Source organism: Schistocerca piceifrons, chromosome 11, assembly GCF_021461385.2.
Source record: "Schistocerca piceifrons isolate TAMUIC-IGC-003096 chromosome 11, iqSchPice1.1, whole genome shotgun sequence".
Lineage (NCBI taxonomy): Eukaryota > Metazoa > Arthropoda > Insecta > Orthoptera > Acrididae > Schistocerca > Schistocerca piceifrons.
Window position 1 is genome coordinate 71,225,768 of NC_060148.1, and position 18,581 is coordinate 71,244,348.

Sequence of the window (18,581 nt, forward strand, 5' to 3'; positions counted from 1 at the left end):
GGAAAGCAGCTGGATAGGAGGCCGATGCTGATGCCACGGCAAAATGGGTCGCAAGATGTTCTGCGAGAACTAATGGGTCTGTACAAATGCCATCTGCGAGGTGAAGGCCTGGGAGGGTGGACTGCCGATGGCAACCTTGGAGAGAGCGAAGTGTAGCCCATACCCGCGACAGAGGGACAGTGGAACCAAGGGAAGAAACGAATCGTTCCCAACATATCCGCTTGCTCTGTTTGATTAAATAACGGGCTTTAGCGCGAAGGCGCTTAAAGGTAGAAAGGCTGGCTACAGATGGGTGCCTCTTGAAGTGTTGCAAAGCTCGACGGCGATCACGGATGGCAATGGCAATGGCCGTACTCCACCACGGGACTGGCCGACGACGAAATTGGCCAGATGAGCGCGGGACAGCAAGGGTAGCAGCGCGAACAATCGCGTCAGACACGTCACGTAGGACGTCATCAATACAACCCGACAAAGAGGGAGAAAACTCGACCTGTGCAGTGTATAGAGGCCAATCGGCGCGGTGGAAAGACCAACGAGGTAACCTGTCCATCGGGGAGTGGGAAGGGAGCGTGATAATCAACGGGAAATGGTCACTATCACAAAGGTCGTCGTGTGGCGACCAGTGTAATGAAGGGAGGAGAGAGGGAGAAGAAAGAGAAAGATCAATGGCAGAAAAGGTACCATGACCAGCACTGAAATGAGTAGGGGAACCATCATTAAGAAGGCACAGGTCGTGGTCTGCAATAAATTGGTCGATAAGAAGACCTCGTCTAGATGGAAAGGCACTGCCCCACAAAGGATGATGAGCATTAAAATCCCCAAGGAGGAGGAAGGGAGGAGGAAGTTGCTGAAGAAGGGTGGTTAAGGCAGCAGGTGTAAAAGTCCTGTCAGGAGGGAGATAAAGATTGCATACTGTGACTGCAGAGTCTAAGTGGACCCTAACAGCAACCGCTTCCAATGTAGTTTGGAGAGGAATCCACGTGCTAGCAATGTCTGTACGGACCAACGTACAAACGCCACCAGAAGCCCGCAAGGGTCCGACCCGATTTCGACAGAAAACACGGAACCCACGGAGGGTCGGTGAGTGAGCATCAGTAAAATGAGATTCCTGGAGAACCACACAAGCTGCTGAGTAGGACGACAGAAGGGATTTCAATTCCGGAAGGTGACGATAATAGCCATTACAATTCCATTGGAGAACCACAGAACGATGGTTTAAATGAGGGCTGAACACGCTAAATCCAGTCATACCGCCGGGTCCCCACCCGTCACCGACAAGGAGGGCGCAACGTCCATAAGAGACAGGTCAGAATCCGGTTGCGAAGTCGGGGAAGGGACCTCCGGTGATACCAGAGGCTCTTTGTCCCGGGACTTATGTTTCTTCTTCTTTTCAGGCTGAGATCGAGGAGGGCTGTATGGCATAATGGAGCCAGCTGCAGCAAGATCAGGAACAGAAAGAGACAGGGCGACCTGGGGGCCGATAGACCGCGCTGCAGCAGACCTCTGACCTGGAAGGTGCCGGGAAGGGGCATCCCGGGAGAGGCGCCCTTGACCGGCAGACGCCGAAGGAGTGGGACACTTCTCCGGCTGGGGAGGGGGAGCAGCGCCCAGAGGAGAGGGTGTGGGAGCCGCAGGGGAGGGGGGAAGGAGAGGGGTCCGGGATGGGGGTAAGGAAGGGATGAAGATGTAACCAAGGCGTAACTAGGTGTCATGGACACAGGGTGCAATCATGCATATTTCTTACGGGCCTCTGTGTAGCTTAAACGATCAAGGGACTTATACTCCTGTATCTTTTTTTCTTTCTTATAGACTGGGCAATCTGCTGAACGTGGAGAATGACTACCATGACAATTTACACATACAAGAGGGGGAACACAGGGACTCCCCTCATGGAGTGGACGTCCACAGTCACCACAGAGAGGGTCCTGGGAACAGCGAGAAGACATGTGGCCAAAACGCAAGCACTTAAAACACCGCATAGGAGGTGGGATGTACGGCTTCACATCACAGCGATAGACCATAATCTTAACTTTCTCAGGAAGGGTATCCCCTTCAAAGGCCAGGATAAAGCCACCAGTATCAATACGATTATCCTTAGGACCCTTCTGAACACGCCGAACAAAGTGAACACCCCGCCGTCCGAGATTGTCCCGAAGTTCCTCATCAGTTTGAAGGATGAGGTCTCTGTGAAAAATCACACCTTGTACCATATTTAGAGACTGGTGAGGGGTGATGGACACGGGAATTGTGCCAAGATGGGTACAGGCACGAAGGGCCGCAGATTGGGCAGCCGAAGCAGTTTTTATCAGCAACGAACCCGACCGCATCTTGCTCAGGGAGTCCACTTCGCCGAACTTGTCTTCAATGTGTTCCACAAAGAATAAAGGTTTGACACTGGTGAAAGTATCTCCATCAGTCCTAGTGCAAACTAGATAACGGGGGAAAGGTTTTGCCCCTAGACGACGGGCCTGACCCTCCTCCCAGGGGGTAGCCACGGAAGGGAAGGCCGAAGGAGCAAGAGAAGCAGCACTTGAGGAATCAGTACCACGCAGAGAGACGGCCGCAGAAGAGCGGCCAGAGTTTTGGACCCGTATGCGTTTCATCTGCATAGCGTCCGCCCTGATACCACCCACTCCGATCAGGGGCTCTCCTCATGGGCGCCACCCAGCCACAGCAAGGGCCGTCTGGCACGGCGGCCATTGCCGGGAGTTCCGATGCTCCAGGATGACGAGCAACCACTCCAAGGCATGCATGAGGAGGTCACAGCTCAGGTATCAGAAGTGTGATCCCTGTGTGTTCAGGGGGCTCAACCAAAAGGGTACATAGCGGCCCCACCACACGGGCTGGCTACCGTGCTGGCTATGCACCCTAGCATCAGACAACGACGTAAAAGGAAAGGTGGAATGTACTAGGAGGGCTCACGTCAGAGACACTAGGTAAGGTGCTCTTCCCCAAATGGCTCACACTACGGAAGAGAAATTTTGGAATGGAGGTCAAACCCCAGAGGGGGACCAAGGAATGCCAAAAGGAGGAGATGAGTACGCAGCAAAGCCGGAGTGTAAAACCAACAGAACCAGGAGGATAGCGGGGGCCAACATAAGCAAGGACACCAAGAGAGGGAGAGGAGAGGGCGAGGGGAAAGGGGTATGGAGGGGAAAGGAGGGGAAGGGAAAGGAAATGCAGCCCGGGAGAGAAAGAAGGCTGCAATGGCTCGGGGCCCCGTGCTCGCCACGCACGTGTCCACAAAAGAGTTGTGGACCCCCTGGGGGGACAAGTAAAGGGAAAGAAAGGAAAGGATTTCTGGTCGTATGAGAATAGGGTAGTAGCGACAGCAGCAGATAACAGGAGTAGGTTTCAGTATCAATAGAAAGGCAGGGCAGAAAGTGAGATACTGTAAACGGATGAGTATAGATGTTCTCTTGAGAATCGAAAGCAAACCAACAACATCCATAGTTCAGGTATACATGATGACGTCGCAAGTTGAAGGTGAAGAGAGAGAAAGTATGAGGATATTGAACAGGTAATTCGGTACATATGTGATAGTCATGGAGGGATTGAAACGCAACCGTAGGCGAAGGAGTAGAAGAAACGGTTACACGAGAATATGTACTTGATAATAGGAATAGGAGAGAAGTAAGGCTAGTTAAGTTCAATAGTAAATTTATCCTAGTAATAGCTGGTATAGTCTATTCAAGAATCTTGAGACAAGGGGTATACTTGAGAAAGGACCGAAACATGGGAGGTTTAAAGTCAGATTTTGAAATCAGATACTGGACTGTAAAGCATACCCAGGAGTAGATTTAGACTCATAACAATTTAGCAGTGATGAAGAGTAGGCTGAATTTTACGAGACTCGCCAGGAGCAATCGATGTACAAAGAAGTGGAATACAGTAGTACTAAGGAAAGAAGAGATGAGATTTATGTTCTCTGAGGCTACAGATACTGCGATAATTAACAGCTCAATAGTTGGAAAGAAAAATGTAGGTACAAAGAAGCTAACTGCGAAGAAACCATGGGAAACATAAGAAATCCTTCAGTTGATCAATCAAAGACAGAAGTTCAAAAATATTCAGGAAAATCAGTAATTGAGAAGTATGTCACTTAAGGATGAAATGAATAGGAAATGCAGAGAAGCTAACGTGAAATGGCTGCATGAAAAATGTGAAGAAATCAAAGAAGAAATGATTCTTGGGACGACTGACGCAGCATATAGAAAAGTCAAAGCAATCTTCCACAGAATTAAAAGCAAGCGTGGTAACATTAAGAGCACAATGGGAATTCCAGTGTTAAATACAGAAACGAGATCGGATGTTGGAAAGAGTACACTGAAGGCCTCTCTGATTGGAACAACTTGTCTGATGGCGTGACAGAAGAACAAACAGGAGTCGGTATGGAAAATATTGGTGACTAGAATCAGATTTTAAAAGCGCTTTGGAAAATTTAAGATGAAAGAAGGCAAAAGGTATAGACAACATTCTATCAGAAGTTCTAAAATCACTGGAGGAGGTGCAAAAGGTCTATTCTCACTGTTGTGTAGAATGTATGAGTCTGGCAATATACAATCTGACTTTGAGAGAAATATAATCTGCACGATTTGGAAGACTGCAAGAGCAGAGAGGTGTGAGAATTATCGCACAATCAGCTTAACAGCTCAAGCATCCCAGTTGCTAAGAAGGATAATACACAGGAGAACAGAAAAGAAAATTGATGTTCGGTAACGTTTATAGGATTTGTGGTCCTGGCGAAAGCGTTCGGCAATATCAAATGTTGCAAGATGTTTGAAATTCTGAGAAAAATACGGGTAAGGCAGAGGAGAAGAGTAATTTGCAATATGTACAAGAGACAAGAAGGTAAAATAACAGTGGAAGACCAAGAGCGAAGTATTCGGGTTAAAAAGGGTGTCAGACAGGGATGCAATCTTTCGCCTCTACTGTTCAATCTATATACCGAAGAAGCGATGACGGAAATAAAGGAAAGATTGAAAAGTGGAATTAAAATTCAGGGTGAAATGATATAAGATTTGTTGATGACTGATTCCCTCAGTGACTGAAGAAGAATTACAAGGTTTGCTGAATGGAATGAACAGTCTAATGAGTACAGAATAGGCAATCAGAGTAAATCAGAGAAAGGCGAAATTGATAGAAGCAGTAGAAGTGAAAACAGCGAGAGACTTAGCATCGTGACTGATGATCAGTAATTAGATCAAGTTAAGGTGTTACGCAACATGGGCAGCAAAGAAACCCATGACGAACAAAGCAAGGACGACGTCTAATTCACACTAGCACTGCCAAAAAGGGAATCGTGCTTACCTGGCTTCTGCTGGTGGCTCTCCGAGCATACTGCTGACTTCAATGACTTCTTGCGGGTACTCGAGCACAGCGTCCGCCCAGCCCCGCGTGGCCATCACCTGCAGGTGGTCCTTTATGAAGGCGACGGCAGCCCTGGTGGCGTCCGGGCACGAGTGCCTCACTGCCGTGACGGCCGTCGCCGCTGCGGTCTCGACGGCCAACTGCGAGATCAGCTGCCGCTCGCAGGCAGCCTTCAGGGCCGACAAGCCGTACTTGTCGGCCGCCGAGAGCAGCTGGGCGGCCGTGTCGGGCAGCTGGGGGGCCTGCAGGGTATACGTGTAGGCCACCAGGAGCCTCAGCACCGGGCCCTCCACGTCGTCGATGCTCACCTGGCCGCAGCTGGCCTCCAGCATGTCGTGCGCGAGCATCGCTTCGAACACGGGGCTCGCGGCTGCCAACACGGCCCTGTGAGCCGCCACCCTCGTCTCGCCCGCCACCAACGTCAGCAGGGCGTCTTCACCCCCGTCTACCAGGGCGGCCAGGGCCTCGGTTGTGTTGTTCTGAACCTCCGTAACTGCCGACATGGTGGGTGGTCCTGAAATACAGTACCACTGAGCAGCCCTCGCACTGCAACCTCAACACTTGTACGAGGCGCATGCAGACCTTTATGAAACAACAGCTGTTAAAATGTTGTACACCCTAAATCAATTGCAACGTCACCAGTTTCCTTAAAATGACGAGGGTACGTACTGCTTCGTGATCACCTAAAGTTTGTAACTACCAGTGCGGTGCTACGATAGACTGCTTTCACCTTCTAAAAATGTTATCGTTTTCAGTCAAAAGATGGTTTATTTATGTCATAGCAAAAAAATTGGCAAAGCAACAAACGTCTTTCAGCCCTAAAGATACAGGACTTATATTTAAATCCAAGCACGTGGCACCTCTGAGAAATATTTTCTTCCTCCTTATCTCAAATTCCTCAGATCCGTGACACCTCATCAGAAGCAATGTACATGTAATGCAGAAATCAGTTTCCTCGGTGAATGTCTCAGGGTAGGCACGATTAAACTTTACTGGCCGCCTTGACCGAGCGGTTCTAGGCGCTTCAATTTGGAACCGCGCGCCTGCTACGGTAGCAGGTTCGAATCCTGCCTCGGGTATGGATGTGTGTGACGTCCTTAGGTTAGTTAGGTTTAAGTATTTCTAGGTTCTATTGGACTGATGACCTCCGATGTTAAGTCCCATAGTGCTCAGAGCCATTTGAACCGTTCTGAACCACTGTAAGGGTCTAAATTCATTAGTACGTTTAACTCTCCTTTTAACAGACTGATATCTGTGTCTTCTTTCTTAAGAAAAAGATTCAGCGCCCACCTCCGTGGTAAACAATGCTGCATAATACAATCATAAATCGTGTCGCCATTTTATCCGAATGTTGCAAGCTATGGTGTACCCAGGTATTTCCAGGTTGAGCAGTTTAGGAATTAAACTCGTTGCCTCCATTTCCAGAACGTGTGTTGTGGAACTTTCGCACAAATATATATATTTGTATCTCCTTTTGGCGTGGACGTGTTTGTGTAGCATCTTTGCACCACAGAACGTTCGGATACTTATTAGATGACAGATACGTGATGGCTAAACCAAAGTAAGCCCTATCACAGCTCCGACATCACTCTTGACTCTCCTGGTCGTATGAGGGGGCAAACGACGGAGTCAGTGAAGTAGTTCCACACCCTACAGTGTAAACTGGTTTCGTAAATTCAGACAAGTGGGTTTCGCGAGAACGGCGTCCACTTTTTTCGAATCGTCCCGAATTAGCACCTCCATTCCACCAGCGTAAGACGTCTGCCGGGCCATTACAGTGCCAGCAGAGCGCCTAAGAATTCGTCCCAAGGCTTCTGTCGCGGCCGCTCGACGTGGATGGACACGCCGAGGCAGTGCTGTACAGAGCGCAGCGCCGGAGGTCAGCGCAGGGTCGCAGGCCAACACGTACACTGCAGGCTTCTGGAAGCCACCCGACCAACCCGAGTCTTCCTTTCCCATCCCTCATTAGTTAGTTGTACATTTGCTTCCGTTTTATATCGCTTTGCGGTTTTTTTCGCCTCCCCATTCCAAGTATGCACTCAATGTTATAGGCTCAAAACTTTGGACACTGGCGTTGTAATCGCATAATGAACGACTTTTCACTGTTGTTTACAGGTATTGTTACCGTATTTTCCTACATCCAAGTGCTGCTGCATGTCAATAAACGAAGTGGTAAAAGCTGTAAAGCCGTTCACATTTCCATATAGTCTTCGAGCATCGACATGTTCCTCGTCTAAGAAACAAACGTCATTGTCTTATAAATCTTTAATGTATCCTGAGATCAGTGGTGTAGTATTCTACTTTATTGTGACACTCTCAATGCGACTGTAGTTTACACTGAGCTTTGGCAGATCCTTTCACTCAAACGGTTTTCTAGGTAATCACAAATTTGCCAAGATACTGAGCGGGATCGCGTCTGAATTATTAGTAGGCAGAGAGCCATGGTCCCGATCACCTTCAGCATATTTTTGGGACACAATCTTCGTGCGTGTCTGCGCCGTGTAACCGGCAGAGAAACGTGTGTGAAATGCAAGTAGTGGACTGGGTATGCAGGGCGCGGCGGTGAGACACTCTGGGCTCACATTCGGGAGGACAGTGGTTCGACCACACACCGTGCAGTGGTCTGCAGCAGGTCTGCAGACAGAGGGCGAATGAGTGGATGTGGCTGCTTGTCATTTGTGTCTTCTGCACCGGCTTTCTGTTTGCTGTCCACCCACACAGGTTTTTCTTCATAGTGTCTCTCTCAATAGGAGTGCCGTGATGGTGCCCTAGAAGAGGCATGACCTTTAAGGTAGCCCTACCGTTCTTCATTACCGAATGTTCCACAAATTGCAACAGGTATTTAGCTGTCGGTGTGCCGTTTCCCAGGAAAACCGTGAGGAAGTGGTTTCATTTCGTCCATCATTAAAGTTGTTTACAAGTTTTTCCAATGAGTACGACGAGCATTAAACTACTTTTCAATATTTATATAACTTCCAATGGTGGTGATGTTTCCTTCTACAGTGTAATTTCTGTGTGTGGGTCACAAGTCAGAAACGATTTCACGGTGCCATCAATTTGGAATCTTTACAGTAGCCTCATCAGTATGAATTGCAGACTTCTTTATTCTTTTTCCATATAAAATTCGAAATTAATCAGCGAAAGCACTCGACGCCCTCTCTAAGGCTTTTTATTAATGAGAAAACATTTGACTGAGCTTTTGATATTGATAGATCACTTTCTTCCACCCCTCAGAGGCGTTTTCGATGTGATGGGGCCTTCCACTGTAATTCCACATATCTGATGGCAACTGGTCCAGAAATAGTCCAATAATCGACGAAACTAATTTTTCAGACAGTATTTTCTGAATAGACAGCCAACCATGATCCAATATTTGTAAGACAATATATCGTACTCTGAATAGATTGTTAGATAACAATGTCTTTCTTCGTTTCGTTAAGAGGGGACTTCTTTCCACGTCGTTGATTAAAATGAAAATTGCAACTCGTAATCTCTGGTTCAGGAAATAAATTTCCAGCTGATTGGAATGGACATTAGCAATTTCCAGAGTCATTATGAGAGAAGCAGGGTTCCATCTGAGCACATTTTTATTTGTTAAGTAATAGTAAATATTTGGACTATGTAGGATGTCTCAAATAGTGAGGTGCATTCTGACTCCTACCATGTACACAATTGTCTTTCATGATTCAAACAAACTGTTAGTGGTTAAATTATGCTCTGTGCAAAATTCTGCCAGACAGCTTCCCCTTTCATTCCCTTACTTCGGTTCTTTTCTCCTCCAACTTTTCTTCCGCTTCGTATTCTGCCTATCGATTTCGAGTGCCCCATCACAAGTTTTCATCTCGTTTAACGATCTGACCAATTTCTTTTCTCTCAAAAAGCATTTCCTTAATCTCTTCGTCATTTTCGGAACCAGTTGACGTGCAAGACAGTACTTCTGTAACTGGTTTGGCTGTGTGTCTGTCCTGGCTGTGGTAGCGACTTCACTGTGCAGCTCAGATAGCAATAAGATGTTAGTGTTTTCGGCCGAGAACGATATTAAATTTACAGTGACCTTACGGAGAAATCTAAGGAGGAGCTATTCTCAAACACACGCATTTCTTGCTACCAGATGCCGAGACGAAGACAGGCATTGTGAAGAACCTAGCCACACCAAGATCAAGGACCCTGATTAAAATACATAAGCATAATCATCCAACTGAGCTAGTTATAAAATTACGGGGGCATTCGATCTGCAACGCTACACTTTTTTCTCGGCAAATTTCTGTTGGAAAAATGCGAAATTTGTGAGACATCGTGGAATATTCCCTATTCAGCCCCTACAGCTTCATGGAATTCCATCAGCTGACAGCACCGTATGTAGCCTCCAAAATGGCGTCCGTGAAGGAGGTTCGACCCAAGCAGAGAGCTGTCACTGAGTTTCTTTCGGATGAAAACCAGAGCATCGGAGATGTTCATACCCGCTTGCAGAATGTCTGAGGAGATTTGGCAGTGAACAGAAGCACCGTGAGTCTTAGTGCGAGGTGTCTGTCAGCGTCAGAAGGGCTTACTGGTGATCAACGCCTGGCCTAGCAGCGTCATCGTCGCAGCAGGGTTGTGCATATCTGGCCGACCTCCACGTGTCGGTCAGCTGCAGACGGCTGTGACTCCTGCGATGTGGGAACGTGCTCTCATTCAAGGTGACCGGTGGATCACTCAGAGCTGAACAACCCGCATCTCGCACCTTCTGACTTCCGTCTGTTTGGTCCAACGAAGGATGCTCTCCACGGCAAGCAGTACACGGATGACGGCAGGTCACTGATGCAGCAAGACGTGAGTGGCTGGTCAACTGTTTACTCACTCTGTCAGTTTTATCAGTTGAATGAAACAACCAGATGAAACTGGCCATGTCAGCTATATGAAAATATGAACACTTTTTCAACCACACTCTGGGTTTTCAATGTAGCTAATTATTACGAATTGTCATCTTACATCGAAAGCGTAGCTTACCACGGAGCTGGAAGGAGAGCAGAATTTTGGTTCTCACGCTGGCACAGCTGATTTCAAGTGAATAACTTCAGTACTTTCGGAGATATAAAATTTTACCCAAGGGACGACTGTAATGGATTCATCTATAGCATCAATTGAAACTACAACCAGAAGTACAGGTCCATAAGATCTAACTGTCTGGAATTTTCCTTCGTTTCATTACCACAGATTTCTGACTAAATAAAAAGTACTTTGGAAATCAATTATTTCATCGTGTTTGGGTTATTTAAGTGTTTTGCAGCGTCTGAGGAGATACGTTGAAATTTTATGGAAATTAAGTAAATGTATGTGTGAGAAAGTTTCTTGTACAATAGTAGAATTTTTGGCGTATGTCTGACTTCGGTAGATTTTGTGAAAGGCAGCCAGAAGGGGCGTCGAGTATTAAATTTGTAAGTAATTTATGATGCGGAATGGAATCTAATTTTGTCTTCATTAAATTTTATTTAGTTTCGGAATTACGTGATTTCTCGTCTAAATTACCTGCAGTAATCTGATTGGCTGACATTAAAAATGCCTGAAGTATACAAGTGCTCGAAATGATCTGATTGGCTGTTTAACACATTAGCCAATAGGAATTAAGCATATCCCGTGCGTATCAGTATGGCTTTGTGCCTCCGATCTAGGAGCCGATAAAGTCGTTCGGGCGCCATCTTCCGATAAACGCCTGTGTTAAATCGCGCTGATCAAATTTATTCCAAAATAAAGAAATTTGCGCGTTTTATTGCTTCTCTTGTCGTTGACAAAGAGCGACTACAGTACTGAATATTTTGTGAAAGCTTGAGATTTGAGAGTGATTTATTTTAGGAGATATTCGCATGTGAACATTTTATTTCGTACACAAACACTGCGCGGCGTGTTTCGTGCAGATTACGAGACATTATATGCATTATAGGAATGTTTCTATACCGAGTCTGGGTGAGTGATTTCACTGACTTTTGTTTTCAAGGTTTATTGGAATGCCGCAATTGTTAAATCAGCCCAGAATTTTGTCATTCTGCATGCTTTTCGAGGAGCTAAGGACTGCACTGAGTGCAGGTTATTTCTGGAGGAGACAATATTCCATAAAAGCACATTTAGAAAGTCTGTAGAACCAACGTCAAATCCTGACTCTGCGAATACATCGTAACTCCATTCGTATGGCTCTCGCACAGATCACGAAGACAAGTTTAGACTGATTACTGCACACACAGAGGCACTATAATGATTCTTCACACACCCCTGAACGTGAATGGACCATGAGAAACTCCTAGTAAGTGATACGATGGATGTACCCACTGCCATGCACTTCAGTCGTTTCAAGGGTGTAGATAAATGAGACTCAGTTTGGGAGGAGGAAGAATCACACTACCTTTTAAAAGACTGTAACTGATTGGTTTCTCCAGTAAATATAAGAGCCTTGCTGCTCTCACACGTAAACAACTCGGGTAATACATAACGAGTCCGTAATTATGAGCAATACATCATCCATCTGCGGTAACTATAGACTTTGCATTACTGTACTGAAACTTCCTGCAGAGCTGAAAGGAACATTTACAACTTAACGGTCGTTAAATACTGGAAGAAACCCATAGTGTGTGGCTTTTTCAGTCCTTATTACGACCATGTGCTCCCTCTGAACGTCATCACATCATCAGCGCACACAAATGCAACTGTGAGGCTACATAAATGGACGGCTGTGTGTCTACCAAACGTCGGTTTTCGTCATTTGGTTTTTTTTCCCTGTATGCAGACATCGTAAAGTGATCAATGGGCAGAATTACAACAGAGTCGGTGCCCATACTGACACATACGATGAGTTTCATTATGCACTTAGTCGGGGAACTGCGATTGTGCAACACTATTGCATTGTAGGTAACATATGAGACACTACGCCCGGCTAAAAACCAGGACGACCTTCCTGCTGAAAAAGACACTCGCGAGATTCTGCTGTCCTCCGGCAAAGTGGCTCTGCTTCCCCACTCAAACCACCAACCTCCGAAAACCATGCAGTCCTTAAAGGACTGTTTAAAACCGATTCGTGGCTCAAAGTCAGATCCCTTATCAGTGAAGAGCCGTCGAATGACTTATCAGTTGAGTGGAAAAAGCTAGTGAAAAGTCGAGAGGTATCGATTACATTTATCAAATCACCCACCAAATGTCTGAAGTACGGCAAGCTGCAATCATTCTGGAGTGTTCTACATGGGAGAAACAGATTTCCTCTGGAAAAAACCGGTCACCTCTATACAACATGACTGTAGAGGTCTGGTCTCTTGAGTATGGAACTGTAGCGCATCTGCGGAATTATGTGCTTTGCATCGTCCGCCATGTTGTAGTTTGGCAAACATATTTCCATCGGTCTGAAGGTGATAAAGAATTGCGGACCCATTTCTTGTTTTGAACTTGATGTCAACATGTGATGTAATAGCCTGATGTGGGAGCGAACTCCGGAAGTATTTTCTTTTCGTGTTCTAGTGACATTTCCTAGCAGCCATGTTGCAGTTTGGCAAGAAGCGAAATACGAGCACCTACGGCTGGCACGACCTGACAGCTGAAGTTCAACATGGAGGAAGTACAGAGATCACTGTCAGGAACACACGAACAGAGGCAAACGGTGTAAACAACGTGTGAGTGGGTGGCGTTACGTGAAGCGTAAACGACTCACGGCTGCTGGAAAACAATACACTACTGGCCATTAAAATTGCTACACAAAGAAGAAATGCAGATGATAAACGGGTATTCATTGGACAAATATATTATACTAGAACTGACATGTGCTTATGTTTTCACGCAATTTGAGTGCATAGATCCTGAGGAATCAGTACCCGGAACAACAGCCTGTGGCCGTAATAAGGGCCTCTATATGCCTGGGCATTGAATCAAACAGAGCTTGGATGGTGTGTACAGGTACAGCTGCCCATGCAGATTCAACACGATACCACAGTTCATCAAGAGTAGTGACTGGCGTGTTGTAACAGGCCCGTTGCTCGGCCACCAATGACCAGACGTTTTCAATTGGTGACAGATCTGGAGAATGTGCTGGCCAGGGCAGCAGTCGAACATTTTTTGTATCCATAAAGGCCCGCACAGGACCTGGAACATGGGGTCGTGCATTATCCTGCTGAAATGTAGTGTTTCACATGGATCGAATGAAGGGTAGAGCCACTGGTCATAACACATCTGAAATGTAACGTCCACTATTCAAGGTGCCGTCAATGCGAACAAGAGGTGACAGAGACCTGTAACAAATGCCACCCCATACCATCACGCCGGGTGATACGACAGTACGGCGATGACCAATACACGCTTCCAATGTGCGTTCACCGCGATGTCGCCAAACATGGATGCGACCATCGTGATGCTGAAACAGAACCTGGATTCATCCGACAAATGACGTTTTGCCATTCGTGCACCCAGGTTCGTCGTTGAGTACACCATCGCAGGCGCTCCTGTCTGTGGATGCAGCGTCAAATGTAACCGCAGCCACGGTCTCCGAGCTGATAATCCGTGCTGCTGCAAACGTCGTCGAACTGTTCGTGCAGATGGTTGTTGTCTTGCAAACGTCCCCACCTGCTGACTCAGGGATCGAGACGTGGCTGCACGATCCGGTACAGCCGTGCGGATAAGATGCCTGTCATCTCGACTGCTAGTGATACGAGGCCGTTGAGACCCAGCACGGCGTTCCGTATTACCCTCCTGAACCCACCGATTCCATATTCTGATAAAAGTCATTGGATCTCGACCAACGCGAGCAGCAATGTCGCGATACGATAAACCGCAATCGTGACAGGCTACAATCCGACCTTTATCAAAGTCGGAAACGTGATGGTACGCATTTCTCCTCCTTACACGAGGCATCACAACAACGTTTCACCAGGCAACGCCGGTCAACTGCTGTTTGTGTATGAGAAATCTGTTGGAAACTTTCTTCATGTCAGCCACCGGCGCCAACCTTGTGTGAATGCTCTGGAAAGCTTATAACTTGCATATTACAGCATCTTCTTCCTGTCTGTTAAATTTCGCGTCTGTAGCGCTTCATCTTCGTGGTGTAGCAATTTTAATGGCCAGTAGTGTACAGAAGTATCAAAGAAGGGGTGTTAATAGTGGCAAAGTCACCAGATGAGGTATGTAGAGCAAGATTATTTCTCAAGTACTTGTTTTTTAATCTACATGTGACCCTTACAAGTGCTTGTTAGTCAAATAACGAGGTCAGTACACTTGTTTCATTGTAACTTTGTCTTTCGCGGTATAAACCTGTGTGCAACAGAATGTTTCCTTCTTCCTGAAAAAGGAAATTAGTTTTGTCTGTTACAACCTTGTTCTGGGCGGCTATTTAATTGTAATACTAGTCTCTACTTTGCCGCTCTTTATACTGAATTCAAGATATTACTACCGGCAACAACTGCAAAATAAAGCTTACTCACTTCATAGAACAGTACGTATGTCACTGGATACGCGATGTTCTGTGCCTGCAGGTCCTAGCGCATTTAGACGAGCCTCGAAATAAAACGTGACGCTGTCTTCAGCTTTAGGAATGACTTCGACAGCTCAGGGACATTACACAGCTGAGTGTACCTCGCGTGAACATCACAGCGACTACATTCTTAGACCCAAATCCTACGCATTAGATCGCATGCATTACGACAATTCCAAGCGTAACAACTACGAAAAAACAATTAAAAGGTAATTGTCATCGTCAAACAGGAAAGCGGGACTTTGACATAGGACATATTTCTTTTAACGATAGCTTACTCATGACCATTTAAGCTTCTGCAATATCTCTCTCTCTCTCTCTCTCTCTCTCTCTCTCTCTCTCTCGGCATTAATAAACTAATTATACAACAGTCTACACAAATGAAGTAGTATTATTTCGAAAGTACGAGTATCGTCAAAGTCTGTGGTGATTTGATGTATCTAACTTGTTGAACTGTATTGCCAATGAAGGCAGATCTAATTACATGGCGATGTCTTTCCAACGACGTGATCTCTTCCTCTCACAAAACACACACGGCCAGCTGCCGTATTCCTGTCGCGCGCATTATTCTCAGCTCACTGAGCAATGTGTTGTGTCGCCTATCAACTGTTTACTTTTCTCAGTAACAACCGTTTTATTCGCGAATCGCATTTTGTCAGTTTGCAAGCCGTAAGTCAGTAACCAGTATACGGCGTGTGCGTCTCGCATTGCCCGACGGCTACGCTCGTCATTTTAATACTCCTCAGATGAAGAAAAGGAATAAAATTCTTTGTGAAGTTTCCATTCCAGTCGCTCAGTGTTAAAAATACGATGGGTTATGGGATTCAATCACAATTCCAACAGCATTGGCGGTTTATTTTTGTGTGAATTGTTAATCTTTTCTCATTCGATGAAGCATCACTATTTGTGAGTAACAGTCACATTTCTCTTGTTGACCGGTTTAATCGTACTTCTTGCCAAAACACACTATAATTTTAACATTCATTTTTGGAACAGCTACTGTGACAGAATTCTGAAAGAGTGTGTCTCATTAAACAAGTATTTGGCGACCAGAGAGCTCAATAGCTTACCAAGAACCTCATTGTGTCTATTTGTGGTGTAGTTCAATTCTTTTATCTCGGCGGCTCGCGCATGCCCGCCCAGACGCGGGAGATTGCTGCGTTGCCAGTTGCACGCGCCAAGAGAAGCAGCGCCATAGTACAGTATAGTTCGCAAACTTACGTTTAGGGGGGAGCGCGCAGTTCACGAAGTAAAGCCACCAAGGCTGCTACAGAGACGTGCTGCCCGCATTCCGTGCTGTGTGCGGTTTTGTCATCACTGCACTGCTCGCCTGTGCAGACACATGGTGTTCCCACTGCTTCGACAAACTTATTCGATTTCACATAAACTATCTGGCCCAAAAATTTGATTTTAACACATCTTCACCGATACTTTCCCCCCCATAAATGACAATTTTGTTTCGATGTTCAACGCAGTTATTGTGCAGCATTAAGTGTAGTAAACCATTGCACGAAATTTTGAAGAGTTTGCAGAGGTAAAAGTCCATAGCGTATACTTTCCATATGGTCGATTTTAGTTGCCACTAGAAATTTCAGAATTACATTCAACGAATGAAATTCATGAAGACACTTCGATATTGTTTTTAAATCAAGAAAACATTAAACACCGCACAAGGTTTGAACTCAGAACCTTTTGCTTAGCAGCCAAGCACCTTCACCATTACGCTAACGCAGCTCGTCATTCAACATAATTCCTGGAGGACTTTAAAGTATCACGCAAAATACCGACAAACACTGTTGGTATGACTTTGAATTATTCACGTTTCGTCCAAGTACAATAGGAAATAGCCGGCCCTGGTTGCCGAGCGGTTATAGGCGCTACAGCCTGGAACTGCGCCACCACTACGGTCGCAGGTTCGAATCCTGCCTCAGGCATGGGTGTGTGTGATGTTCTTAGGTTAGTTAGGTTTAAGTAGTTCTAAGTTCTAGGGGACTGATGACCACAGCAGTTGAGTCCCATAGTGCTCAGAGCCATTTGAACCATTTTTGTAATTACTGAAAAAAAATGTGAAGTCACTTTAAAGCAAAGTCAACAGTTAGCAAGCTACTAAAGCTACCTTAAGATTTAATTGAAAGAAAAATAGCTCTTTTAAGCAATGACAGAGCTATATCTAAATTTCACTATCGTTTATGACGAACATACTTCGTCGATGAACTTTTGATTCTGATACGACATTCTACATCTAGCAGTACAAAACGAGTCCTGAGCTGGAGTGCGATCCAAAAATAAAAAGAACAGCTACTTCCGGCCACTTTACGGTGTGTGGCGGAGGGTACTTGGGGCAGGAAGGCCATTCTGCGCTCCGTCGCCACGTCAGCCTCGCTGCCGCACACTCCTCTCCCACACAGCAACAGGTACTTTTTTTCCGCGGGTGTGGCCGCACTGCGCCAGCTGCCCGGGGAAGTCCCGGCATCTGTGGAGCCTGGGCTGGCCGCTCCCCGGTGGCAGACCGCTCTCTCTCTCTCTCTCTCTCTCTCTCTCAGTGGCTGTGTGTCCCCTCAGTGTTTCAGCCTCGCAGCCGGAGTATTTGCCTCCGCGCCTATCAGCAAAGCGTCAACCACACCCGCGTATTCTGGCTGTTGCGACGTTTACGCCCCACATGAGGTTGCCAACGTGGAAGCTTCACTATTGCCAACTGAGGTATCCGCCCACGCCTTACGGCACAAATTTCAACATGTCTAGATACGCAAGCTTCATCCATCGTGCTTCACAAAACTAAAGTATCAGCAAGTTTTACAACAGTATAAGCAACCAGGCAGTGGTAACTATTCACTTTAGGTTATCTCCTTTATACAGAACACGTGCAAGCGTAACATCTGACACAGTAATGAAAAACTTACGAAATCGCCATTTATTCTGTTTTATTTTTGCGATATACAAGTTGTTAGGGCTTGACAAACATACCCTATATATAACGGTAGGTTCGTGTAGATGGGAAACAGTTTTACATTTATTGGGTAATGTATTCGAATTTCGCGAAGCCGGACACACGGCCGCTGTTTGCGAAACACGAAAATTTGGGCCGGATCTGAACTCTAACCCGAATGCCGCACAAACTTCTACAGCTCACGTCAATCCGGGTTCGTAAAACGCGAAACCATTTGGTAATGTTTACCACAGCTGTAATCGTGAGAAGAGAGTGTCTGCATCTCTCAACGGCACTGAAGTGTGATCCGGAGATGGGATTAACACGTACATTGCAAACATGGAGTTGAATTTATTTCAGAACTACGTATCACTGTATTTCGATTCAGAATCTCGTTGAGTACACTGGAATATGCAGTTGGAATTATCGTGCATTGACGGAGACTTATCGGTTACGATTTCCCACAACACTGTTGTCACGGCGTAAATACGAGACTGGAGCTGTGGCTTGGCCCACTTTAAAAGTATGCTCTCTTCTTCATCAGCGGTAGGATTAGCTTCCGTTTTGTTTTGCAATGACGCAGTTATATTTCTTGCACGAAAGGACGTTTCTAGGGGAACCTGTAGTTTTCTTTCATTTCTATTGCGAGCTCAGCAGCTAACTGCACATTCCTGTCTTCTGGTATCACGAGATCTCAAAACGACGTGAGCCTTATGTGTAAAACGAAGCCGGTATCGGTGATTTCGAAATTTGTCTGTGCCCGTACCTCTTCAAACTGATGTCCGCATGTAACTACCAAAACCAGGT

At 46.0% G+C, this 18,581-nt stretch overlaps 1 protein-coding gene across 1 annotated transcript in view; it reads right to left on the reverse strand.

The window, feature by feature from the left end:
- The window catches only part of LOC124719981 (ankyrin-1-like), a 64,603-nt gene that overhangs the window by 33,577 nt on the left and 12,445 nt on the right, over nucleotides 1-18,581 (reverse strand). The window contains exon 2 of the mRNA XM_047245207.1: nucleotides 5,311-5,884. Coding sequence (XP_047101163.1) covers nucleotides 5,311-5,873 — 563 coding nt within the window. The 5' untranslated portion in view covers nucleotides 5,874-5,884. The remainder of the gene's footprint in view (nucleotides 1-5,310; nucleotides 5,885-18,581) is intronic.